The sequence below is a fragment of the Ceratotherium simum genome, chromosome 24 (assembly GCF_057802395.1).
Source record: "Ceratotherium simum simum isolate JZ-2026a chromosome 24, ASM5780239v1, whole genome shotgun sequence".
NCBI lineage: Eukaryota > Metazoa > Chordata > Mammalia > Perissodactyla > Rhinocerotidae > Ceratotherium > Ceratotherium simum.
Window position 1 is genome coordinate 30,817,988 of NC_141923.1, and position 26,720 is coordinate 30,844,707.

The 26,720-nt window shown below is 48.0% G+C and overlaps 1 protein-coding gene across 1 annotated transcript in view; it reads right to left on the reverse strand.

The window, feature by feature from the left end:
- Nucleotides 1-26,720, reverse strand: part of RGS6 (regulator of G protein signaling 6) — a 528,845-nt gene that overhangs the window by 17,167 nt on the left and 484,958 nt on the right. The window contains 5 exon segments of the mRNA XM_087447760.1: nt 2,127-2,188; nt 2,191-2,245; nt 3,687-3,740; nt 7,559-7,648; nt 22,039-22,225. Coding sequence (XP_087303886.1) covers nt 2,127-2,188; nt 2,191-2,245; nt 3,687-3,740; nt 7,559-7,648; nt 22,039-22,225 — 448 coding nt within the window.

Here is a 26,720-nt window from a genome sequence, read left to right on the forward strand (position 1 = left end):
AACCAGGAAGACAGCAGAGAACGGCAGACTGGTGGGTGCTGAGCATTAGGAAGTGGTCTTTAGTGAGAGAAGCGCCCCCCGCCCCCCACAGTCAGTAATGCCTGGGACTTCCCACCAAAGAATCAGAAGGAGAGATGGAAGGTGATGCAAAGGCAACCCACAACGATGAGCCAGATGTTTCCCACTGTGGCTCTCATGTTTTACAGCCATTGTGAAAGGAAGATTCCAGTGGACAGGACTAGGGAAAGACAGGCTCCATGCATTGACCTGAGGTCATATCTGGGCCACCCACCTCTTGAGAAGCTGCTATGTGTTACAGCTCTTCCTGAGACTGGGGCTCCTCGGACCAGGGCCACCATGTACAGTGGTGTGAGTCATTCACTGCACAAGGGCAGCTGAGGGCCAAGTAGGGGCTGAAATCCAGTTTACACTTTGCTTTGCCAGCTGGGCATCTGTGGGGCTGGCCCCTCAGAGGGAGTCCTGTTTTATGTTCTCAATAAAGGTGCAATACGGCCTAGTTGTACCATGTCAAGGACTTTCAGTTATGTCTGGTTCTGAACCTGGGCCCTCCCTGTCAAATCTGCAGGGCTTTCTGCAGGCTCTGTGGCTCTAGTCCACCAAATTACACCATTCTTGGCACAGCATATCCCCTGATATTTGCTCTGATACTCAAGTTCTGGGTAACTCAGAATGAAACTTCCATTGGAAGGAGAAGCTCGTATAGCACTGTCTCTGTTGGGGATTGCAAAGCCCCTTCTACACGCAAACTAGCAGAGCCCAGCAGCTTCCACGGACCACAGTAAACTGCTCCCTAGGATCTCACGTACAAGGGGGCACTTGTGGCCTTCAACAGATAATCCCTCCATGTCACGAGACACCTTGAGACTTAGCAAGAACAATTTGCTTTCTCCAAATGTTCCTCCCTTAAAGAAAGGACACTGCCATGGGAGAAATTCTGTATTCAGATTAAGTCTCTATAAGAAGCTAGCTGACTGAGTGAAGCAGCCACCTAGATCAACATTTCTTGCCACAAATTTGTCCTAAATGGCAGCTGGTCTCACATCCTTGGTCTATGAGCTTCCCAGCTTCACGCCTCCATTTTTCCATTATTAGCCCCATGACATGGATGGTCTTTTTACACATACTTCCCAGCACCATGAGAATGCCATTGAACTAGATTTTCATTGAGTTTTATAGTTTGCAGTGTGTAGCAGGTGAAATACCCATGTAGACCTTCTTTTAGAGAAACCAAGCACTATATGTATATTCTATCTAGAAAATGGCTATTAAATTGCAAGGCGTATTGGTTGGTTAGTTAATTCTGTTTCATTAGAACACTGGGCGGCTGAGACCAGTTCTTGGGTTCCAGCCTCAAGTACTCTGAGAGTTGACACTACAGCCATGGGCCATTTCCTCAAACTCAGTCACATCTTGTGGGCATGTAGTGTTACTCAAGCACAAGGAGCATGGACGGATCAATGCAAATCCATCTCCATCTCCACCACTGGAACCAAATATCAGAAAGTACCACCCATTAGAGTCTTCATAAAAGAACAGCAGGGACTTAAGGAAATTTTTTTTTTTTTGAAGTTTGGGCCTTTTATTATATAGATGCTAAAAATCTCAGATTTTTCTCCTTCAGCCAGTCCTGAAAACAACTCTGGAAGTTCTCCCAAGTGCATACTTCAGACCCTTGGAAGGTGTCTGGTGCTTTCTTGTTCCAAACACTTTGTTAACAGACCTTGGAGAATCATTGAACCAATACCACTTCTGAGATGAATGGACATCAATAAATGCTCTTCACAGAGCTTCATCGAGATCATACTTGCCTTTCTGGACACCCACTTCTCATGAACAGCAGCCTGGAGATGTTTGGACATCTTGTCTGAGTACCATGCTTCCTCTCTCACACCCTCAGACATGCAGTCAACCTGAAGGGCCTCTAATGGGCTGTGGGGGTTCTGCTTTCCTGCAGTTTGCACCTGACAGTCTAAGTTGTCTCACTACACACTAGGCTTGTCAACAAAATCCCTAAACATTCTCCATCCACAGCACCCAGGCCTCAAAAGAGACAGGGAGGCCTGGGCTTTCACTGCTCTCTATTGGGCCATCAGGGGTGAAGGAACTCCCATAGGTCTTGCCTCTGACAGCCTGTGGCACCTCCTTGGTGTGTGAAGCCACATGGCCACGGCAAACTAGCTATTAAGACAGACAAGAGACCAGCAGGCCTTGCATTCTGCAAGTTCTGACCTCTCACGTGGAAAGACCATAGAGAGGGAAGACCAAGGAAGAGAAGGGATGAGTACCCATATTGTAATTGCCACCACTAGAGTTATTGTGATGTTTACATTCAGCAAATTCAAAATAATGTTTAAATTCAATTAAAATGTATCAAGCTATGATAGGTAAATGACTAGGTTGCTTTCAACCCAGAATTCTTAGGTTTTATGTTAAAAGGATGAAATAAAGTTACGAATCACATCGTAGTTAGGTTTTTACAAGAACTTTCCTCTTCAACAGAGGGTGTGAAAAAGGCCAAGTCAGCGTCAGTGGGTTTCGACCCTTTAAGAAGGCAAATTTGGCCAGCTCCACGCATGGGATCTCTGCTCCCTGGCTGCCATCTTGGTTCCCTCTGGTTTGATGTTAACAGTGCAGGCTGGGGCCCATGAACTCAACAGCTGGGTTTTGATGAGTAAGTGAATGAGCAGGATTGAGTACCTCTTGTGCACCAAGCCCTATGCTCAAATCTTGCAGAGAACAGCATGGAAGGGGGATGGGTCTGCTCTTTTACAGACCACAGTACAGAATCTCCACCACGTGCCACAGGAAGACCTACTCCTTCAGCACTGTCACCTTGACCATGGGGTCTCCTCTGCACCACAGTGTGGGTCTCTACCACCCTCTAAGCTGGGTGTGCATGGGGATAAGGCCACCTTCCTGCAAGGATGGTGAACCTGTATCCTAACTTTACTCCCTTTATCAGAATCATGGCCTGGGGAGCTTGACCAGGCCTGGCCCCTGGGAGCACAGGGACAGTACAAGGACGTGTTTCTCCCTCCACCGCAAGGCTACTGCCCTCCTTCCCTGTCACACTATGCAAATGAGGCTGACAGGGGGCTGTAAAGAATGAACTCATGCAGAGGCCACCAACACACGCGCCAGCTAGACCACATCGCCAGAACCCATGCAGCACGGCCGCCTTCTGCACACGCAAAAGCCACCTACGCAGCAGCAGCAGCTCACAACCCACTCCCACGTGACTGCCAGAGTCCACAGAGGGAAATTTGGAATTTTTTCTTTTTTAGATGAGCTACAGTTCTGAGCCAATTTATTTCATGGGACAGTTCGATGGCTTTCTCCCTGGGCTGCTGCAGAAGATGCACCAACCGCGCAGCCCCCAAGGCAGCCGGGTCCTTCCTCCTCAAAGCCCCGAACAGAAGATCAAAGGCGAGGCCTGAGGCTGGGCGGTCGTGTGTGCACCTTCTGCAGAGGGAGCCGCTGGGTCTTTTGCAAATCCAGCCCTCAAAGAGAAGCTGCAGACACTCGCAAAAGAAAGAGGGGGTGTCGAGGGGGAAAGCACTGGACTCCCGCCCACCCCAAAGGAAACGACAACCAAAAAAAAAAAAAAATGAAGAAAAAGAAAAAAACAAAAGAAACGTCGAGGGAAGAAAACCAGCTGAACTTACCACGCTGCGAGTGAACTTTTCTAAGGAAGTTCTACGACCTTGCTCACTTTCTGGCTTTAGGAAAAAAAAAAAAGGTAGGGAGAAAAATACAGAAAAAAAAAATCTTCAGCTTACATGTGGTTTCCAAACAGCAGCAGCGGCAGCTAATGAACAAAAACAGAAGCAAAACGGGGCGAAAAACGGGGAAAGAGGAGCAGCCAGCACTGTATGCGAGAGTCAAGGGGAGAGACAGGAAACAGAAGCCCCCAGGAAACGGTGCTGACCCCTTGGAGCAGCGAGGAGAGAGGGGCGCACTTCTCCTTCTCCAGGGGGCCATTAAGCGTGCTTCAGGGCTCACAGGGAGCCACCGCAGCCTTGCATGGGGCCCACAGCCAGCGGTTTAGAGCTGCCTGCTCACTGCTTTCCGCGGGCCATGCCCATGTGCAGGAGACCCCGGTTGGTTGTGTCCTTGAGGCCACAGGCAGCCATCTGGGGGCCCCAGGTGGTGACACAGAACACAGACTTGCTCTGAGGGCCCATGGGGTGTATAGGGGATGCTGATGAGACATTAGGATGTGGCCGCGGGCGAGATGAAGTCATCAGCTCCTCCATGAGTCTGCGTAGGACTTTCTCTGAGATTTTCCTGCCCAGACGCAGCCAGGAAGTTTGCTAACTTCAGTGACTTCCTAATGGCCCTCTGATGACTCTCGTTCTGGGTCCTTAGAGCAAGGAGGGTCTCCCATGTCCTGTGCAACGACACAGGGTCTTGGGTCTCAGAAGGAATGTTCTGGACAGAAAACGCTCTCAGTGTCCAGGCAGGCCTTCCACAGTTGACTCAGGGCAGATACAGGAAACTCAGGAACCTCCCTGGGCCCTCTTAGCCGAGGTGCCATGGACAGGGGCAAGAGGAGGCAGAGCCCTTGCATCCCCTCAGGCCTCGCCGTTCCCTCTACTGGAGGAGGAGAGGGTGTGGCATGCACCCGACCCATCCCCGAGTTTCCAGAGTTTCCAACCTGCGGGAGTTTCGGGCAACAATTACATCCCAAATACCTGCCAGTTTATCCTGGAGCCCTGTGCCAGGGTCCTGAGCCTGAGATTGGGAAATTCAGAGAGTACACACACTCACATGGACACACACACACACACACACACAGAGCAAATAAACAATGGCTATTAGGGGGCTGAAGAAGCAGCCAGATGTCTGTGGGTCTGCAGGATGTGCTGGAAGCAGAGGGGGCAGGCGAAAGGCAGCCATCTGCCTGTGTGGACCAGGTGGGAGGGCTTCCTTGACAGTCGTGCCCCCGTCCCCTCCGCTGGCTGCCAGGAGACAGGATGTTGCAGAAGGAAAAACACGACAAAAACGACACACCACTGCAGAGCCAGGCTGGTCTTTCTCCTTGCGCTAGGAACGGAAGGATCTAGGCTTGGCTCTGGGTACCGTACCAAGTCTCCACTCTGCGGACAGCAAGACTCAGCTTCAAGCCAGTGGGCAGCCCAGGTGGCATACATTTGGCTCAAGTCAGGCCAGTCCTAGGCCCTGCAGCTAGCATTCTGTGTCTATCATTCTTGTCCTCTGGCTACTGAGTTGCTGCTCACAGAGGATAGCCACCCACCTGACTCATTCGGGTTCCTCTGCCTCACACAGGCCCTCCATGCTGCCCCGGAAAATCATCATCACTGGTACTTAATTGTCCTGGAGGAGCCCTCAAAACCCAGCTCACCTACCCCTTGAGAGCCTGGTTCATCAGAGCAACTAACCTTAGCTTTGAAAATGTTATGATAGAGGATGAATTGGGGGTGAAGGATCAGAAGGCTGCACTTCCAGACTTCATCAGGCACCTTTCTCAGCAGAAAAGCTAGGCCAATTCATATCCCCTTTCTTAGCTGGAGGTTGTGACTCACATACCTTTTATGACCTGGACATTTCTATCACATGGTCAGCCCCTCCCTGACATCAGAAGATACTCTAGGCCTACCTGCACGTGCCGAGTTACACATCCAATCCACCATACCTGGAGACTCTCAGGGAGAAAGGGAAGAAAAGGTAGGTTTGTCACTGTTTTTCGAAACAATTAACCCCTGAATATTGAAAGGGTGTTGGCATCTGCAAGGGCTTTCTGCCACAAGAACATCCCTTAATTTAGGGGCTGGGAGGATAAATACAATGAACTTCATTTGTAACATTTCACAGAAAGGTCCATGGTTCCTTCCTCACTCAAGTGACCTCCTCTGAGAAGTTTTCCTCTTCTGGGAGGACCTACAGGCACAGGTATCTCAGCCTCACTCCCTACGCTGGGGTGCATTTTCCCTTTGTGCTCAAACCCACAAGGAGACTGAATGGCCTCTGGCTTCTTCTGGGTGTGTAGATAGGTCCAGATTGGTCAGACTGCTAGAACCTCAGAATTTCCCAAATTGTGATCAGTTCAGGGTCTTGAGCCACAAGAAGTAAGGAACACTTACTTTGACCTTCTCCCCTGAGGTCTGGGCTGGAGATACCAAAAGTCTCCATAATCTTTCTTGAAAAATTGGGCATGAGAGCCATTAGCGGGGGTGTCAACCCCCTCCATCAGAGCCCCTCCACCTACGTCCTCCAGCAAGGGAGCTCGCAAAGGCCAGGCTTCACACGTCGCATCATAGTAGGGATGCCTGATGGAAGGCGTGGAGGCAACCAAGAAGGCTGTTTCCTGACAACCTGGGCATTCCAGAAGTCCTTTTTCCTTTCTCAGACTCTCGGGGATGTTCTCAGGGCTACCTAAGAGCAGGAGAGCGGGATATACATGCTCTCCTAGACCCTGGAGTTATGTGGCACCAACCAGATACGCACACAGGAGCCTGGCACATGAGGCTGACAGTACACAGAGAGAAGGGCCACGTGGCTGAGAGAGGCAGCCCAACAGAGAGTGTGTCGATGGACAACCACATGCTTGGGGACTGGGGTTGGGAAGCTGAGAGCAGAGAAGAAAGGGATACGCATGTTCCTAAGTGGCATGTCATGGAAGTCGTGGAATTTGGTGCAAAGAGAGCCACATTTAGCCATACCTGGGCCCCAGATCAGAGCTGAAAAGTGCAGAGGGTTTGCAGGCATGCTGGGATCATGAGCCATCTCTCCTGCCTCCCCTTTCCCTGATCCCATGCCCCTCCCAGCTCTTCCTTCCCTCCTCCCAGAAATCCAGCTGAGTCCATCCCTGCTTCAGTCTCTCCTCACCGCCTGCACGTGGAGGGTCCCTGGGCCTCAAAATCCAGACTCCAAGGGCTGCAGGGAACCATGACTTAATTCTAAGCGGAGGAGGAAGAAGGAGCTAGGATGCAGTTACTTCTTGGTTAAACAAAAAGGGGAAGACTGTGGGGCAGGTGAGGAAGATTAAGGGGGTGTCAAGGAGGGAACAATCCCAGGAAAGACTTCAGGTGCCAGATCGCCCCCTTGAAACTTATAAGGTTTTCTGTCCAATGAGGGGGCTGCCCTGGTCCTTGCCTCAGACTCCTCTCTGAGCTGGTCAGGGAGAAGAAGTCTGGGGGGAGGGCACTGGACTTTGCAGTGAGGGGCTCTCTCTGGTTTCCTAAGGGATCCACTGGTGTCACCGCCAGCCCTGTACTCCTGTGCTGAGCCACTGTGGCCTTAGTATTTGGTCACCCTGCCTGCTGTGGGCAGAACATGCAGACGTTAGATAATGGGGACCTGGAGACAGGATGCCACATCCTGGACCTTGGGGGTGGGCTGGGGTGGTGACAATCCTAATTGTCTTCCATTGGAGTGGGAGCAGATAGAGAAGGGAAAGAAGAAAAGAGAAAACAAATAAAACCCACGGGATGATATTCTCATTTCACACCAGCAGCAAGCAGAAGGCAAGGGTCAACAGTGCTAAGAAAGGCAAGCCTGCCCTTCCCAAAGATACCTTCTTCTTGGCCAGCAGCAAGTCCTGGTAAGCATTTGACCGGAGGAAGCGCGCATAGCTGTCACTCTTCATCAGCTTGTAGATGTGCTCCTGGGAAGGAAGGAGGTGGGAAGACACAAGAAAGAACTGTCAACCAATGCCAAAGGGGATTACAACCCAACTGGCCACTGTTTTAGGAAAGAAACAAATGAACCAGTGTATGCTTGTATGTACCTAGAAAAACTTGCAACATGTTTGTTTTCCCCACTCAGAAACACCAAACAAAACACATTTTCTCTCTTAGAATAAAAGATCCTTGAGGATCATGTCCCAGAGGCTTTGTAATTGGGCTTTGGTGCCATGTTGGGATGCAGTATTGCTTAATCACTAAAACCACAGGCACAGCAATGAGAAGGAACAAACTGTGGATGCACCCCACCATTTGGATGAATCTCAAGGGAATTGTGATGAGTGAAAAAGCCAATCCCCAGAAGGTTGTACACTGTACGATTCCATTGATATAACATTCTTGAAATGACAAATCATAGAAATAGACAACAGATTAGGGGTTGCCAGGGGTTGGGGATGGGAGAGGGGAAAGGAGGGAGGTGTGTCTATAAAAGACAATAGGAAGGATTCTCGTGGTGATGGAATGGCTCTGTATCTTTATACATCTTGCACATGTGATAGCGTTGTATAGAACTACACACACACACACACACACACACACGAAAACACGAGTACAAGGGAAGTTGGATCAACTCAGTGGATGCAGCTATGCCAATATCATGGCTGTGACATTGCACTCTAGTTTTGCAGATGTTACCATTAGGGGAGACTGGGTAAATGCTACATCTCTTTACCATTCCTTACAACTGCCTGTGTGTCTGGAAATCTCTCAAAATAAAAAGTTTTATTAAAAAACAAACATCGCAGGCAATGATGCAACTGGGTCAGTTGCGCATGTTGGGGCCGCCATCTTATCCTAGAAGGGTGTCCTTGGCGACCAGATCATGGGGCATGTGGGCAACTATGCCAGCCCTGAGGCTTACATTCAGGAGGGGCAGAGGCTGTGGCACGCTGCCCTCTCTTCTGGGCTCCTAGAGGCATTTACATTCTGGCCTTGGCGATGAACTTCACCCTTGACTTCCAGCTAATTCCTGGAGCCTTGTGGGCCCTTCCTAACAGATCTGTCCTCACCAAGGGCAGAGAAAGCCTGGTTCATTATAAGAGGGAGCTTGTTGATTGAAAAAGGGTTATTTATCAGTTGAAATGGAACGCAGCTCAGTTGCACAGGAAAGCCTGGCTGTCCCAAGAAAGTACCCGTTTGGAGGGAGGGCAGGCTTTCACTAGGGAGGGTGAGATTGTTAGGCAGAGGCTGGCCTAGCAGAAGAAGCATCTTCCTGATGTATACTCATTGTTCACTCCATGAAGCTGGGCAAAGGCCCCTGTGCTCAGGGGACTGAAGAGATGCTCAGTGAGGAGAGAGTGCTCAGCTGAGCGAGTGGACTGGTCATTAAGGACCTCTTCCTCGGGTACTCTTCCCAGGGAAGGGCACAGGAGGGGGAGGCAGAGACCTCTCCTCAGCTCGGGGGCACATTTTATTTTTTTATTTTTTTGTGAGGAAGATCAGCCCTGAGCTAACATCTGATGCCAATCCTCCTCTTTTTTTGCTGAGGAAGACTGGCCCTGGGCTAACATCCGTGTCCATCTTCCTCCACTTTATATGGGACGCCGCCACAGCATGGCCCGATAAGCAGTGTGTCGGTGCACGCCCAGGATCCGAACCAGCAAACCCCGGGCCGCCGCAGCGGAGCGCGTGCACTTAACCGCTTGCACGGGGGCACATTTTAGAGACAGCTGGCCAGACTGCTGTTGCATCCCAGAGGAATCTGGGGCAACGACAAGAGCTTGCCAAGACCCTCTTCCTTCTCACCTCCAAAGAAAGTGAAAGCAGAAAGCAAGAAACACGTCGGCCACACGTGGATCCCTCTCCGTCCCATCCTCAGCCGGACCACAAGCAGACCTGTCTGGGCATGAGCTTCATTCTTCCTCAGACGCCCCCATATTTACAAAAGCAGGGGTGCAACGCTACTAATGGGAATGGACCCACTGCAAGGAGCCAAGCGGAATTAAATAGCGGCTTGGATCTGGACCTACTTTCATAATCCAGATGTGTTCTGATTTCATACACTTAGAACATGCCTCACTAAGTATTTTCCTGCAAATTTCTGACAAAATCCAGCCCACTCTAGTTTAAGTTCTTTGGGGGAACAATATGTTTTAACCTCTCATATATGCATAGTGTCCAGCGCAGGGTCAAATGTTGGTGGAATTTACATTGTTTCTTGGTTCACCAAAATGCTTGTTTAATTCAATGTTCCCAAAGTTTGCAGGCTCGATATTTGTTTTGGTTTATTATGGGATCAATTCCTGCTCTCTGTATGGAAGGAGAGTGGGGATCACTCTCAGCTCAAAGGAATTCCATACGTGAGCATCTTGGCCCATCCCTAATGGCCTCAGAGCCCAGGCTGAGGTACATCATTGGTCTTTGTTTTCATTTGTTGTCTTTTTAAATTGTACCTAAATCTTAGGTACAAATGTTAACCCAGAGTAAAAATGACTCACTGTCTCCTCTTCTTGTCTCAGGCATCACCGACACAGCCAAGTGGCTCCTGACTCATCTGGAGAGGCCTGTTACTCACGCCTGGACCCTCTCCAAGGCTACAGGTCCCTGCCTCTTGTTCTGACTTCTTAGAGGAATCTAAATCCCAGGTATATCTCACAAAATCCCCCCCTGCTGCCCCAGAGCAGTAAGGAAACCTCTCCTAGCCCAGCACTTCTGGCCTTGGCAACAAATGTCACCCCCAATCTAGCTAATTTCTCCAGCCTCATCGTCGGTAGGAAAAGCCTGGTCCATTAAAAGAAAGAACTTATCAATTGAAAAAGAGCAGGATTAAGCAGAGGCCTAAACATCTAATCACAAAAATATTCAACCAATATTTATTGAGCATCTACTGGGTGCCAGGCACTGTGTGAGGCATTGAGATTATAGCCTGGACGAGACAGAAGAGGTCCCTGCTGTCATAGGGCTTAGATTCTGTCAGGCAAGATTGATGCACAAAGATAATAGACTACTACTGTCAAAGTCGTCTCAGGTCTCAGGTCCGAGCCAGTATTTAATGTCGCTGGGCTCCTTGCAGTGGGCCCATTCCCATTAGTAGGGCTGCACTGTGCTTTTGTAAATATGGGGGCATGTTTGAGCTAAGGTTTACAAAGAAGAGTGCGAGTACAGGTGCTATGAATTGGTGTAAATGGGATGACCTATTCTGCCAGAGGTGGGAAATGGCTGTCTATCAACCAGAAGGATCCTCATCAAGGGAGGAAGATCTGAGCAGACAGAGAGAAACGTATCTCCCGATTCTGTTGGAACTGAGGGTGGGAGAGCCTGGTCTTTCTGCTGCATAGTCTCGTCAACCAGAGCAAGAAGGACAATCCAGGGGCAAACAGGAAGGAGCAGCAGCCAGTAGTGGTCACTCTCCAGGGGAGCGATGTGGGTCAGAGGAGCAGTGTGGGCACCACTCTCATCCTCCCCACGTCACATGGCCCACTCCAAAGCCAGAACCAACGTGGGACAATGTGGGAGAAAGCAGGGAGTGGGAACATGACCTGTTGAGGCGGCTCACAAAAGGAGGTCTCACTCTGTCAATCTCGTTGCTAGCCCTTAGCCATCATTAGGACAAGCTCAGATTACCCTGGAAGGGAACAGCCACCAAAGCAAGAATAGCAGATGCAAGAAGGCACAGGTCTGAGAAAAACAGAACCCGAGACCCTCTGCAGACCTCCTGTGCGCTCTGCAGGGCCTGTGACTTCAGGCTCCTCTAGACTGGGCCTCCTTTTCCCACAGCCTTCAGATCCGTGACTCTCCTTTACCCACCTCTCCTCCCCCAAGAAAAGAAATGGAGCTTTTGATGTACCCAGTTATGGAACTCTGTTCCTTCCTCCTTGCCAGCTTTGTCTAAGAAACACAAAGACAGTAAACAGAGGGCGGGTAAACAGAGTGCTGAGTTTTTTCTGGGAATGAGAATTAAGATAGGACTCAGGGTCTTTGGCCAGTTCCCAAATGCAGTGAGTTTATCACTGCCAGGGACAGCAAGTGTACAAAGCTCTTGGCAGTGACCTCTACTGATTTATGAGGGGTTCTGGTTTGCTTCCCCTGCTCTGCAAACAACCAGTCTTAAGGGAAATGTATATCCAGAATCTGCAAAGAGCAAGAGAGCCACTGGCAAAACCAGTGAGCCCCAGCTGAGAGAATTCCTGAGGGGCTAGAGAAAAAGAAGCTTACTCTTCTTTTCTCTACTTTGCTTTTTCTTGTCTTATCTTCGTTCCTTCCTCCATTCCTCCCGCCCCCTTCCTCCTTCCTTCTTCTCTGTCCCTTACTCCTCTTTTTTTTCTTTCCTTCCTTCCTTCCCCTCTTCCTTCCTTCTCTCCCTCCTTCCTATTCCTTCTTCTCCTCCCTCCGCCTTCTTCTTTCTCCCTCCTTTTTTTCCCCTCTCTCTCTCCCTTTCTCTCTCTTTTTCTAAAAAAGAGACAATCGAGTCGACTATGAACAAGCAGAACTGCCGGGGTCCACATCTGCCTTCCTGACACGTGGGGAGCCACCTCCTCCAGGGAGGGTGAGAATGGAACGTTCTCCATAGGTTAAGAAACTGCTGCTCTAGGGCCTACAACATACTGAACGTCTTAACCACGAATTTCAGCGGGGGGGAGGGAATCACACCCCTGCAGCAGTTGACAGTTATAAGGCAAGGATGTCACCCTGAGGAGACAGTCCACCCTCATTCCCTTCTTGGGCCTGGCCCTGGGATGAGAATCTCTGCTTGCCTGGGATACCAAGGCAGAAGCAAAAACAACTGGAATAAGTAGGGTCCGAGACACATGTGGGAGCTGAAGGGAGCGAGCGGTGCAAGCTGTCTCAAAACCACAACTACTACAAATCAGTATTTTGCTGTGATCATCCCCATTTGGAAATCTTTATTTTTAGACAAAACACAGTGACCCTCACATGCGTGGGGGAAGGTAATCGACAAATGACTGGGGCCTTGGGCCCAAGCATGCTGGAGCAGCTGAACTACTTAAGAACACCCTTATGTCCTCCTCTTTGCTGTGGGTTCCTACAACAGCTAGGATCTCATTTCCCAGCTTTAGAACATTCTGCTGGAGTGGGAAACCACTTGGCTGGAGCACTGCACAGCTGCCAAGAGCCCTTCTTGTGATTTTCAAGTCTCTTATTTTTCTCTGTGCAGATGTATGTGCCTCATCTCTGCCCTCCAGACCCAAGCTTCCTGGAACAACATCCAGACTTTGGGAACTGTTGGGTCCTGTGTAGTCCTGTGGAGGAAGATGAGGCTGTGGGCAGATGTGACATTGCTGTGTGGTTGGTGGGAGGGGATTGGGCTGGGAGCCAAGGCTTGGATTCAGGTCCTGAGTCTGCCCCTTCCCAGCTCCATCGATCACACAGTCCAACCAGGGAATACAAGGAAAAGCATTACGAACACTACATACTTGGAAAGTAATGATGATAACTGGCCTTCACGTTGTGACTGTCCTTGCCGGGGGTGATGTGGGGATGAGACCAAACACTGGAAGCTTCCTGGGGGAGGAGCAAAGGTGGAGCAGAGCCCAGCTGTGCTATTGTAGTTGCTGTTCTTGTTTGCTTTCAATCAGTGCTTAGGTTTAAACAACTCCATTTTACAGACGAGGATATGGAAACTCTAAAAGGTTAAGTGACTTGCCCAAGGCCAGAGCCAAGATTTGAACCCAGAGCTGTGTGAACCCAAAGCTCATGCTCTTCCCCTGCAACATGCTGCTTTTCACTCTCCTTGATTTGGGGTTTCGAGGGGAGTCAGTGTCATGTGGCTGAGACAAATAAGTCCTCAATGTGTGCTCAGCAGAAACGTTAGGGGCTTCCTCTCGGGTCCTAATCTGAGTCATCCCGGTAGCAGATGCAGCCACTGCTCATCACTCCCTTTCAGGTACCATTCACTACCACCATCATCAGTGATGGTAACGGCCAGGTCACCCAGGGTGACAGGCTCAGGTTTCTCACCTCACAGGCCATGTACAACTTGCCTTCCCTGCCTGAAGGAAGGTCCCAATCTGGCAGAGCTCTGAGGGCTGACGGGAGCCCTTGGGAAGTCATAAGCAGCAAGTCTGTATCAAAGAAACTGACAGAAGATCCCTGAGTCTCACCTTTCAAGACTCTTGAATATGTTAAACCAAAGGTCTTCAGACCTTAGGCATGGTTAGCTGAAGCCTAGGAAATATTAACATTTTGTTCAACATGAGTCCTGCAGGAGGACAGAGGACAGAACTGCACAGTGGTAAGGACCTTACATGGATCCTAAATCACTATCCACTTACTAAACATAGAAGAGGCCACAGAAAAGACACTACAGCAATATGGACACCCACTTAAGTGAAAGATGGTCTCTTGTTGTCCTCATGGATGCAGCTTTGGATGACCATCTTAGGATCACATGGATCTTAACTGAGAAGTTCCCATTTGGATTTCTTTGTCCTCCTAAGCAGGCCGTGGGGGCCCCTTGTTTCCATGTAATGTAGCATTCAAGTCATACAAGAGCATAAGAGCAAATTATCATTTGCCTTTGCCCTGTAAAGCATCTGTATAAACATGTTTAATTTAACTGGCCAAAGGGCACAGTATTTTGCTGTGGTTCAATCCCTATTCTCAGATAAGAGGAGCTTCAAAGACAGCTTTACATATTGCCTTTTATCTACCCAAATACCATGGGTATTAATTTAGAAAAACGTTTTCCTTTTCCTCTTCAAGGTCATGGGGTTTGGTGCAAGAAATCTACGCTCTGAAGCATCAACAAAGAAATTTTGGAATGTAGTTCTCTGACGCCTTCTCTCCAGGAACTACTAGTCTGTGTGGTAATAAACAGAACCAGATCACAAACAACTGATTTGTTCCTTTTGAAATGCATCCCTCCCTCTGCTGTACCTCTCCCTAAAATAAAACCACCCACGGAATAAAATGAGTAACTCTTGGAGCAAGCAGTGCCGTGGCCTTCTGTATTAAAGTATGTCTGGCATGGGGAGTCTACCAGGAAATGCCCTCCGATGAGGATTAATATCAGGAAACATGGAGCAGTCTTGTGACACCAGCATACAATGCCACCACCTCCACCACTGGAGCAAAGATTAACAGCCTTCACCAGGGTGGGAAGACTTTTAGTTCTGAGTGGTCTGGAGCAAACAAACGCGTACTCCACTGGGCTCTGGCTTTTAAACAAAGCAAACGATAGAAGCCTTGCATTCCTTAATCAAGTTGCTTTTCAACATCTAAGTTTAGGTAATAATAGAAACTTTTGATTAGAGGCTTCCTGTCTGCTCAAGGTGGGTGTAGACTTGATGGTGTATTTCTCTTGTTTCACCCCGACCTCATTTTGGCCTTGAGGTTGCTCTTTGATCCTTCTATGCGTGGATGATGGCCAAGTACAGTTTTGGTAACTTAGATGGAGGTCTGCTTAAGCAAGGGACCCTCCTTTGTATCTGTATATTCCCAGAGCCTAGAACATCTGGCCCTTGGTGGGTATTACAAGTTTTGCTGAACTGGCATATTGCAGAAATTTAATTTAACTAGTATTTACTGATCATTTACTATATGTGCTCCCCAAGGTTGTTTGGCAAGATTTTTCAAAGTGGGAAGCCATGGGACACATTGCCTGAATATGTTTTTTTTTATGATAGGTACAGCTGAGAGTGTTATAATTCTGGACTGAGTTGTCTAGGAAATTTTTTTAAGCCTCGACCGTGTGCAGAGCATTCCTTTAGTGTCATGGGGACTTATAAAAGGTAAAGAAGACCAAACGCCTGCTCCCATCAATGAACACAGCAGACACTGCAGATACAGGGCAGGGTGGGATGTGTCAGCAGCTTCTGCAGGTCAGGAAAGCAGTGGGGCTTGGACAGCTAGGAAGCCTATACGGGAACCTGCAGGGATCAAGGCCAACAGGCTGGGTTGGTCTGCCTGATTCAGCTGTCAATCCATTTGATGGACAGATTTCCAATCCAATCCGATCTCAATGAAGTGTGTTCTTAGGCTTGTTTTGTTTAGTTTATAAAGAATGCTGTGCTCTTACACAAGCTCTGCCTGATGGCAAAAAGCCATCCAGGTCTCCTCCTATTTCCTTTGCAATTTCCCTCCCCATAGAACTTCATAGCCCACAGGGTCAAGGTCTCTCAACTCAAATGGGGGAATGAATGTTCATGAAATGCATGGATGGGGAGATGGACAAATGATTGAATGGACCCAGTGACACAGTCCTTGGAACATCCTTGGATACTCTGAGACTTTTAAAATTGAAGCCAGACAGCCACTGCACCAGCCAGCCGACTCCCATCACACTCCTGCAGCCTGTGGAGGCTCTGGAAAGAGGCAAGGAAGACTTAGGTCCTCAATACCTCCTGTGGGTTCATTCTCTCCTCCAAAAACTGCCAGCAAAGCCTTAGACTATATGCCCCAAGATTCAGATATCTCTTGGCTCCAGCTGACTGCCCATCACCATCAGACTCGCCCTCTTCTGGCTCAAAGCCTTCAATGCTTTCCTACTGTCTTCAGGGTGAGAAAGTTCAAATTCCTTAGGATGACACTCAAGGCCCCTCAAATTTGACCCCTGCATACTTTTTCTACCTTTCCTCCTAAGAACTCCTTCTAAGAGCGGACATCTTCTTGGGAGAGTTCTTTTTTGATCTAGCTTGGAATTATGAGACCTCAGGGAATACTAAAGCCATTCATTTTTGTGAGTTGACACGTACAAATATATAGCACTTTTTATTTATTTAAAGAATTTTCAGGGCTATTAGCCCATCTGATTTTTCAAAAGTCTTTAGGAGGCTGTAAGACATTCATCCCCATTTTACAGATAAGGAAACGAAGGCAGAGTGGGTCAAGGTCCTTGCCGGAAATGACATAGCAAGTGGGTGGTAATGCAGGTCCTCTGATGCCCCACGCTTGGGAACAGAGAATTTGAGCCCCAGCATAAAGAATTGAGTCCTTTAAAAAAAAAATCATGGCCCATTTTTCTTTTTTTCTTCACTCACAAGGCTAAATCTATGAAATGGGAACAACATAGCAAACCACTGAGGGCTATGGTCACAGCCCACAGACCTTTATGGAAGATTTGGTCTTGGCCCAAATTTTCAAAAAAGCCAAATGGATCAGCAAAACACAAGTGCAAACGCTGGGCCCATGCTGACAGGGTGTCTTGTGAAATATTTCCACAGGAAGCGAACACAGGCAATTAACTTTGCTTATAACAATGCATGTGGTCAAATAAAAACCAAAATCCTCAGAGGGAGCCTGCACCCCACCCCCAGTCCCCACTTCAAATGAGTCCATAAATCTGGCTGAGCCTTCACTCCGGCAGTGACCCCCAATACACACTCACACTTCTATCGGCATTCTGATCACTGTGTGGGGCTTCTGAGAACCATCGTGACTGGCTGAGGAAGCCACCAGAACTCCTGATCCCAATGGGGAGGGGAGGTCAAAGGGCTTAGGTGTCACCATTTCCACTTTGCAGATGGGCAAACTGAGACGAGCAGGCTTAAAGGACTTGAATGTACAATCCTAGACAAAGCGTGTGGCAGAAACAGGTTCAGAGCCTGCTCCCAGCTCTGACACTTACTCTAGGCACCAGACTTTCTCCAGGTCTCAGCGTGACAATCAAGCCCTCAGCACTAACAACAGGGACAGTGTGATCCAAGCAGCAGACTCTTGGCCAGCAAGTCAGGAGATCTGAGAGCAGGTCCTGGCTGGTCATGGGCTGCTAAGGATTTTAACCTCCTTTCCCTACCTGGAGACTTCGGAATCACACCTGTGTAGCTGGTGCAGGCAGCAGTGCTGGCCAGGAAGGGGAAGGCGGTGTGAGGATCATGGTACCGGCTGACTTCTCCTCGGTCGGCTCTGTAACACAACCGCGGCACAGAGACGCGCAGAGATTCATGCGTTGCTGTGACCGCACCAGGACGAAGTCTCCTCTGACCTACTCTCCCTTATAAACTGAAGATTAACCTCTCCCAACCCTCCACCTTCTATCTTTCTGGATTTCTTGAAGCATTTCAATGATTTTCATGATATATTGTTCAGTACAGGGGTCTCAAACTACAGCCTGTGGCTCAAATCTGGCCCACTGGCTATTTCTTTATATTCTGTGAGCTAAGAATGGTTTTTACATTTTTAAAGTGCTGAAAAAAAAATCAAAATCAAAATAATATTTCATGAAAAATTATATGAAATCGAGCTTTCTGTGTCCATAAATAAATTTTTTGGAACACAGCCACGCCCACTCATTCACGTTGTGCACATTGTTGTGTGGTTACAATGTAGCTGTTTTTAAATAGTAGAATTGAGTAGTAGTGAAATAGACTACATGACCCACAAAGCTGAAAATTTATACTATCTGGCCCTTCACAGTTTTTTTAACCAACTCCTGGTTTAGTGTAAAAGGCAGGCTACAGAATTACCCTATTTGCATAATCACCATATATACTTAAATTGAGGAAGAAAATACACCCAAAGAGGGGTTATCTGTGGGTGCTAAGTTTACACGCAATTATTTGAATTTTTTCACCGAACACTTTAAAAATAAAAGTATAAAAAAAATTAGTGACATTAGGAAAATAAAATAGTAAATAACTTATCCTCTTTCACCGTGGCTGGGCATTGTTAGTTGTTGACATGCTTCTTTCCACCCCTATGCATAGGTATCTCTGTTCTACAGAAGAGGGAAGGAAGACTCAGGGAGTTTAAGTAACTTGCCCAAGGTCACACTGCTAGTTAGAAGCACTTTGTATATTTATGAGGAAAACACACTTAAAGAAACAAAAGGGAACAGGCTGAAAGCAGAAATTGGTTTAGAAGAGTGTTTCATTTGAATTCATAGGAGACCAATCCTAACAGATAATGAGGAACTTAGAGATGCTTGGGGAATCCTCAAGTCTAGTCTACCTCAAGAATGAGATATAATATATTTGGAAGTATCTGAAAAATGGCAGAGCACTGTACAAATGAAGGCTGTGTGTTCAGAAACTTGTTAAGGCACAATCTGCAAACTTCCCAAGATTTCCCAGCAAATCTTTCTTGAATTGGAAACAACATAAATGTCAAGAAGAGAGGACTGGTTGACTAAGTTATGGTGCTTCCACACAATGGAATACTATGCAATGATTAAAGAACCAGACAATAATGAGATTGTTGCTGCCAATGTTGGCATTGTGATTTAGAGACTGCTCTGTGGTAATGCAGGATAAAGCCAATGAGTAATTACATGAAGTACTAATGTTATCATCCATGGCATCCTTGAGAACCAGGATTCTTAGCATAGAGAAAGGAGGCACAGAAATAAGAAAGAAGAGGTTAAATAAAATCCCCTGTAGTCTTCAATTTGAATAGAAAGTATCAGTATGAACTCATGATGTATCTTTATCACAAAAAATAACCTAGGAAATAGCCTAGCTCTGTCCACCAAAAAGGCTTAGAAACGATGACCAATCCAGGAACAATGAGCACCCCTAAATGTCCAAATTATGGTGTCTAAAAACCATTTCCCACTAAGAGGAACCAGGGATCCTTGGAGAAATGGCTGACTCCAGACCTGGGGCAGGGCCTGGAACATCTTAGCTTCCTTGCTATTTGAATAATATCAAAGACTACTAGGGTCATATCAGAAGGAGCCAACTGGCCAGAGATGGCACAATCCAAGCATCAATAAAAACAACAAACAAAATGGCTTAAAACACATCAAATATGTTTAAACTCATGAGTTTTCAAAGATACAAAAAACACAGCAAAAAAATCCTAATTGGTCATCATTGGAAGATGACAGTAAACCACTCATTATTTTGAAAACTGGCAAATAAAGAGAAGGAATCAAACATTTATCCAACCTGTCCTATAAGAACTATATTACTAGATAATCAAATAGATGTATTCGATTATTTGTGTTTCAGCTAATAAATGAAGAAAGAATGACAGGATTAGAACATCATCATTTTATATCCCCTAACTAACTAATGGATATTAGCAGTGAACATCAAAGGATGCTAAAACCACAAAAAGAGAGACAACTAGACGTTATGTGCTTTCTGACAAGTAAGCACAACACAATCTATGAAGTAGTTTCGCCCAGAAAAGTCAAATGTAAATCTGATTAAATATCTAAATCAAACTACCAATGTATAGGAATCCAGATGGTAGAAGAACAGGTTAAATAGCACCACAGAGCTGCAACCAGAAAAATCCAGAGTTTGGGGATCTCTACAGGACAAAGAATCCAATTGCTTCATCAAATAAATTGCAAGGGGGCAGGGAGGGGAGCAGGGGGACATAAACAGAACCTGTAGATTAAAAGGCACTTAAAAGACAGGTCAATCTACTGCAATATGTGGGCCTTATTGGATTTTCATTTTAAATAAAGGTTAAAAAAGGCAGTGATGGAACTACTATAAATTTGAACACTAGCCTGACATTTGGTGATATTAAGAGATTACTGCTAATTTTTTAAGGTGTGATAATGGTATTATGGTAATGTTGCATACCTAAGTATTTACAGATGAAATAATGTCTTGGATTTGCTTTAAAATAACCCAGCGGTAGGTGCAAAAGGAGGTGGGGACACAGATAATGTGAGATCAGTCTTGTACTGATGATTGCTGGGGCTAGATGAGGGTCTGTTAAAGGTTTGTTGTTCTGCTCCTTTCACTTTCCCACATGTTTACAAGTTTCCATAATAGAGCATTAAAATAAATCCTTCCTGATGTCATGCTCGGAGTGATAATACGGGGTGGGAGCATCATGGTTCTGATCAGTATCCCTTTTCTTATGTTTCACAAATACGTGGATGGAGAGTTGAGCTGTGTGCTCCAGATCACTCCTCTAGGGAGTTTCTCCATCACCCGTGGAGCTTCTCCATCACTCTCCTCACCAGGATATGTCAATATGTGCTTGGGAGCATATAGACACACACATACAAAAATCTATCAGAAAAAAAAGATTTCCTATGTCTTAAATATTTTGCTTTGAAGCTGCAAAGTCTGTGTGGGACTCACTATTTCATAAAGCAAAGACACTGAACTCTATAGAACCAAATCTGCCTGGCATAGGCATTCAGTGGAGCTCACGACCAGGGGGAAAGAAAAGATAGTTATATTGTTGAGGTTGGTAAGTGTTTCCATCCTGAAGTTCTGAGCAAACGACAAGGCAAATCCGGATGAGGAGGGACAGTGGTTATGCTCTCATGCCATTTTTTACATCAGTGCCTCTGAGAGTCCTAAATTAGATAAAAATGTCCATGGGAGGGGCCGGCCTGGTGGTGTAGCAGTTAAGTTCACGCGTTCTGCTTCAGTGGCCAGGGGTTCGATGGTTCGGATCCTGGGCCCGGACCTACTCACCACTCATCAAGCCATGCTGAGGCGGTGTCCCACATAGAAGAACTAGAAGGACCTACAACTAGGATATACAACTACGTACTGGGGCTTTGGGGAGAAAAGAAGAAAAAAGGAATATTGGCAATTAGCTCAGGGCCAGTCTTCCTCAAAAAAAAGATAAAAGTCTGTGGGAGGGCACACCATGCAAATTCTCTCCTGGGGACCCCGCAGGTGAGAGAAATGAAGAGGGTCGAGGAGACAAGAGCAAAACCTTCAGCCCTGTCACTGGGTGCAGGATGCGGGAGGAAATGAAAGTTAGGGCCAGGAAGGAAGAAATTGATCTGATGCTTATGTTTAGAAATGGCCCCTCCCAGCCCTCATGCTGTTGGGGGTGGTTACTGTGGCTTCTGTTTCTTTCACCGACCTCACCAGCATCTGTGCCCTGCAGGGTTAGAAGTCTCTCATCCGGGCTCCTGAAACCCCAGAGCTCACCCCTTGAGGCGCTTCTCCTGTTGGTGAATTGCATGTTTCCTTGTCTTTCTCCTCTACTAGCCTATAACCTCCTCGAGAGCAGGGGCTTCTGTCTGCTCTTTGTGGCATCTCATCAAATAGTACAGGCCTGGAATACGAGATGCTCCACACTGTCACCGTGTAGCTGGAAATCACCATGGAAGCAGTGTAGGGTAGTGGTTATGACTGCGGGCTTAACCAGGGCCCTGCCAACTCACTAGACCCACTTTGCTGACATTGTATTGTGGTTTCCAGATTCCACTACTGACTTATTCCAGGACTTCAGATTTTGTAAAACACTTTTGAGATGTTCCCTGAAAAGATAACACATATAACTATAAATTTCTGTTTCTATGTAATGAAGTTAACTAATCTAGGAAAACAACCCTCCTAGAATTTCATTGTGCATCTACCTGGAATGGTTTCCACTGATGGCCTTATAAATAATAAAACATGAAATTCTAACCACACACAATGCCTTGGACTCGTGTTAAAGGGAGTGGACAAATGAACACCTTGTGAGTAGATGAGCAAACCTGAGCATCTTCGAATGTGTATCTCCCTCCATCTTTGACATTTTGACTGGTTATCTCATAGCTGTGAGAATCCAGGTTGATTGCACTTGGGGCTCCTGGAGCCAGAAACTCTTGCCAGATTTCTTCCACCCTCTTGGCCACATCCTGTAGGGGTTGCTTCTTGAGATCTTGGACAGCCAACCAGAACCTGAAGTGGAAGCATAAAGACAGTCAGTTCCAGAGGGCCCAGTCAGTGTCTGGATTCTGCTGGACATGGTTCCAGAACTGATGTCCCATGGAACTTGTTCTGCTGCATCCCCCAGCCTTCCTGCTGCCACTTCACAGGTCACAAAGACCATATGGACTGCTGAAAATACAAAAGGTGCTCCACTATTGTGGAGAACTGTAAAGAAGTGTACATTGGACGATCATTGTGCTCTGGGTACCAAAAAAGAAATTTCTCTCCCTCTACGTCAAGGTTTTTCAACCTCGGGACTATCCATTTGGGGCTGGATAATTCTCCGTTGTGGGGGCTACCCTGTGCATTGAAGGATGCTTAGCAGCAACCTTGGTTTCTACCCACCAGATGCCAGTGGCACTCTCTCCTCAATGTGTGACAACCAAAAATGTTTCTGGTCATTCCCAAATGTCCCTGGGAGGTAACATCACCCCCGGATGAGAACCACTGCTCTATGTAGATGCCACGACACAGACAATGCGAGTCCCTTTGTTGTATCTGGTTGGGATCAGTTGGAGGCATCAAAATGAAGGAAAGATCAGAGAAGCTGATAGAATCTTGGAATTGTAATGAATACCTGGGCTGGAAGGACCCAGCTACTCATGTTATAGATGGAGAAACTGAGCTGATTTACAACATCGGTGTCCAGCATTGTAACTGGCATATAGTAGGCACTAGACAAATGTCTGTTGGATTGAAGATGGGCTCATCTGGAACAAAGCTGAAAGGACACACATAGGAAACCTCTTTGCCAGAAGATTCTCCAGGGAGTGCTGGAGAGAAAAACCTCCCGCTCACTTCCATACTTGCGTCTCATGAATCCCTTAGCATTGGCACAGCAGGGGCCGTTGAGAGCTGGGCGTGAGCTCTTTTCTGCTGAGAGCAGCAGCAACCAGAGACAAAGCTGGGTCAACAGCTCCCCAGGTCATGAGGATGGTTCCCAGAGCAGCCCTGAGGAGGGCTTTCAGCAGGACCCAGGTCTGGATGGCACACTTTGTGCCCTGTGAACAAGACAGGCCAGTTTCTCCACCAATAAGACACGAGGACAGGCTCCTGGCTATACGGTTCCCACAGCCATGGGAATCACACATACTTAAGTCAACAAAAGGCCAAAGACCAGAGAAGTTGAACCACGACATGGTGGAAAGTGCATTCAATCTGTCACCGAATTTCACCCAAAGTAAGATGTACTTTTTTTTTTTTTTAAGGTTAAGCATGTTTTTCTGTTGCTGTTCAGAGAAGTCTTTGGAGCCAAGTGCATGGCCCAAAGGCACCACTCAGTGGCCAACTGAGGTATTGCAGCTCCTTTTCCACAAGGAGGGAAGACTGGGGCGAGTGCGCCAGTGTGCGTGTGTGTGTGTGCGTGCATGCGCGCAGTGGGCTCCAACTTGTCCCAGATTTCCCATTTGGCATTCTAATGATGTCCTTAAGGAAAATTCTCACGGTTCTCCAATTGGTCCTGAAGAGTGGGAGGTGGGGAAGGAGACTAGATGACTTCACCAATTCAAAGATCAGGAAGCAGTCTGTTCTCATCCCAGCTATGCTTCTGTGTCAGAATTGTTGTACCTTTCTGGGCATCTCTCTCCTCATCTGTAAAATGGGTACAAGGTGGGTAGGGGGATATGTGACATGGGTCTAAGAACTTCCCATCCAGGTGTAACTGAAATGCTTTCATGTCCCATGGGTGGGAGCTGTGGAGGGGTCAGCGTGTGGTCACAGGTTCAATACCTGTCTGGTGTGACCCCTCGACTTTCATCTCCTTCTCCTCGGGGCGTCTGGGCGGAAGCTGCCTGGGGCTCCTGCCACTGCCATCTGACGTCACCGGCCCTTCATCACCAGCCCTCCTGCTTTCTGCCGCAGGTCTTTGGTGCTCATGTCCTCTGACTACCCGGCCAGGGGACAACAGAAATGGTTCTTTAACCAGAGTAGGGGGGTGGGGTTTAAAAGGAGCTGTTAACCTGCTCAGTTGTTCAGGGGTCCCTTGAAACTCAGCTGGGGAGTGGGTCTCCTCCGTCCCCCAGGCCCATTCCCTAGGTTCCTTAGGTCTCTCTGTCCCACCCTTGAGGTCTCCATGAAATAAAGAAGGTGGCCGAACGCATAAGGATGACAATGGTCATCTGGTGATGACAGTACCTATAAGGCTTTCTTCGCCTGGAAGACAGTGTTTGACAGGCAGGTGAAATTTAGAAAACTCAGCTCTAAAGAAAGAAGCTGGTGGGGCCGGCCCGGTGGCTTAGCGGTTAAGTGCATGCGCTCCGCTGCTGGAGGCCCAGGTTCGGATCCCGGGCACGCACTGACGCACCGCCTCTCCAGCAATGCTGGGGCCGCGTCCCACATACAGCAACTAGAAGGATGTGCAGCTATGACCTACAACTATCTACTGGGGCTTTGGGGGAAAAATAAATGAATAAAATCTTTAAAAAAAAAAAAAAAAAAAAAAAAAAGAAAGAAGCTGGTGTTGGTTTTTCAAAGGACTAGAAGGAGTGCTAATGGGTAACTCACCAAAGACTAACTCTGTGAGGCCTCTGAGCCATGTGCTGGGGCAGATGGGAGAACAGCCCCCTCGCAGGAAGTTGCCTCTGGGCTGAGCCCCTGGGCTGGAAGCATCTTCTCTGGGCCAGAGACTTTCCCAATCCTACTGGACCCTGCAATTGCTCACACAAATGGATGACACCCGGGCAATTTTCTGCTCCCTCAATCAATGTCATGTGGGGTGTCCACTTCTGTCATCCTCTGTCCCTTGTCCCAGGCTGCTCTGAGGAGGAGCCATTGAGCCCCTCTGGGAAGGCCCCTGAGGCCCCAGCAGCTTCTGAGCTCTGCAGGCTCCCTGTGGTTCCTGAGACCTCGGGGTCGCTTTTGCAGAATGATTTGGGCGCTACATTAATGCACATCACTCAGCTGGGTATAGGGAATGTCTGGAGCTGACAGACATGGAAACTTCAGAATCAAATTTAGTAAACTTTTATATAAAAAATTAAAAGCTTCCCTTTGTCAGATAAAAATAAGAATAAAAAAAGCACAAGAAGAAACAATGGGCATGCTGGAGGCGGAGGAGGGGGAGGAGGGGGAGGAGGGATGACATGCTCCAGATAGTAGTTTTCTCTCCCTGCAAGCATGAGGACCTTCTTGGCCTTCTGTCCACCTTGGAGATGACCTGCTTTATCCCTCTCAGGTGACAGCAAAAATGCTGCACAACAGCATCCTGACATCCCATATGTGTTTACCATCACCGGCTTCGAAGAACCTTTGCGTCAATTTGAAATTCAGAACAGGCTTTGGTCTGTGTTTGCCGTCTGCGAGCCCACAGGCCTGAGCTGGGAGCTCTGAGTCCCGGCCGTCTGGCCACACTCTCCCCGAGAGAGCCACAAAAGCTCCCTCTGCACATATACAGCTGACGGGAGGCCCCCGGAGGCCTGCACAGCTTCTGCTCTTATCAAAAGCCTGCAGGTACTGCTCCTCCACGAGGACCCCAGCACGGAGGAAGACGCCAGCCGAGGCGTCTATCCACCCATCCTGCACTAAGCCCCTGTGGCTTGCAGCAGCAAGGCTGTCATGACTGGCAGGCCACAAAGACGCACTGGTATCAGGGAGGCCACCTGTTCTGCCTCTCCCGAGTCATCAGAGGAGGAGGCAGCCCGTGTGCCGGCACGTGATGTGTGTCAACGGCTCAGGAATGCAGGTCGGAAGCTGGCCTTCGTGGGGAGGCGGGCGGGGCTCAGACACCACCAGCCTAGCAGCAGTAGACGGGACTGTGGGCAGTCCGGGGCTGTCCCAGGGGTCCTCTCTCCCTCAGGACCAGGATGCGGACTGTGAATGGGCTTTTCTCCTTAAAGCTGGCTAGAACAAGGGAAACCACGCAGCCATTGGTCATTCTCCATCCTGCCAGGAGGTCTGGGCAGCCCCTCAGTTCCCAGCTTACATATCTTTTCATAAACGACGATTTTCATGGGTTAGAAAAATCCAGCTTGTAGTTCACTTCCAGAGAAAAGCAAACTCCAAGCAGAAGGAAGGGTTTCTGTGCCCTCTGCTGGTCAACAGAGACTTAGGAACACGGGATTCAACGTGACTTTGTCTCTGGCTGGGCTGAAATCCTCCGGTGCCTACATTAGCAACTACTACCAGCACCGCAGCTGAGCTATGTTCACTGGGCAGTGGCTGAAATGCTGCGGATCGTCACGGCATTTGTGAGCCACCTCTGTTGAGATGAATCATGTGTTTGATTAGTGGTGAATCCCACCAGGCCTGGGGAACCTTCGAGGTCTTCCTAGGACTTGGGGCAACTGTCGGAGAGGGGAGCTCTCCAGGCAACCCTGGCAACTCCCAGGTGCTCTCTTTAATTGTTGCTCCCTTCAGCTGACACTGTGTGGAACTAGGATAATCAATCTGCAGGTTAGAAGAACAACCATGTTCTCTCAGGAGACGTTACAGCTCATAAAAAATGTACGGGGGACGCTCTTTGCTGAGG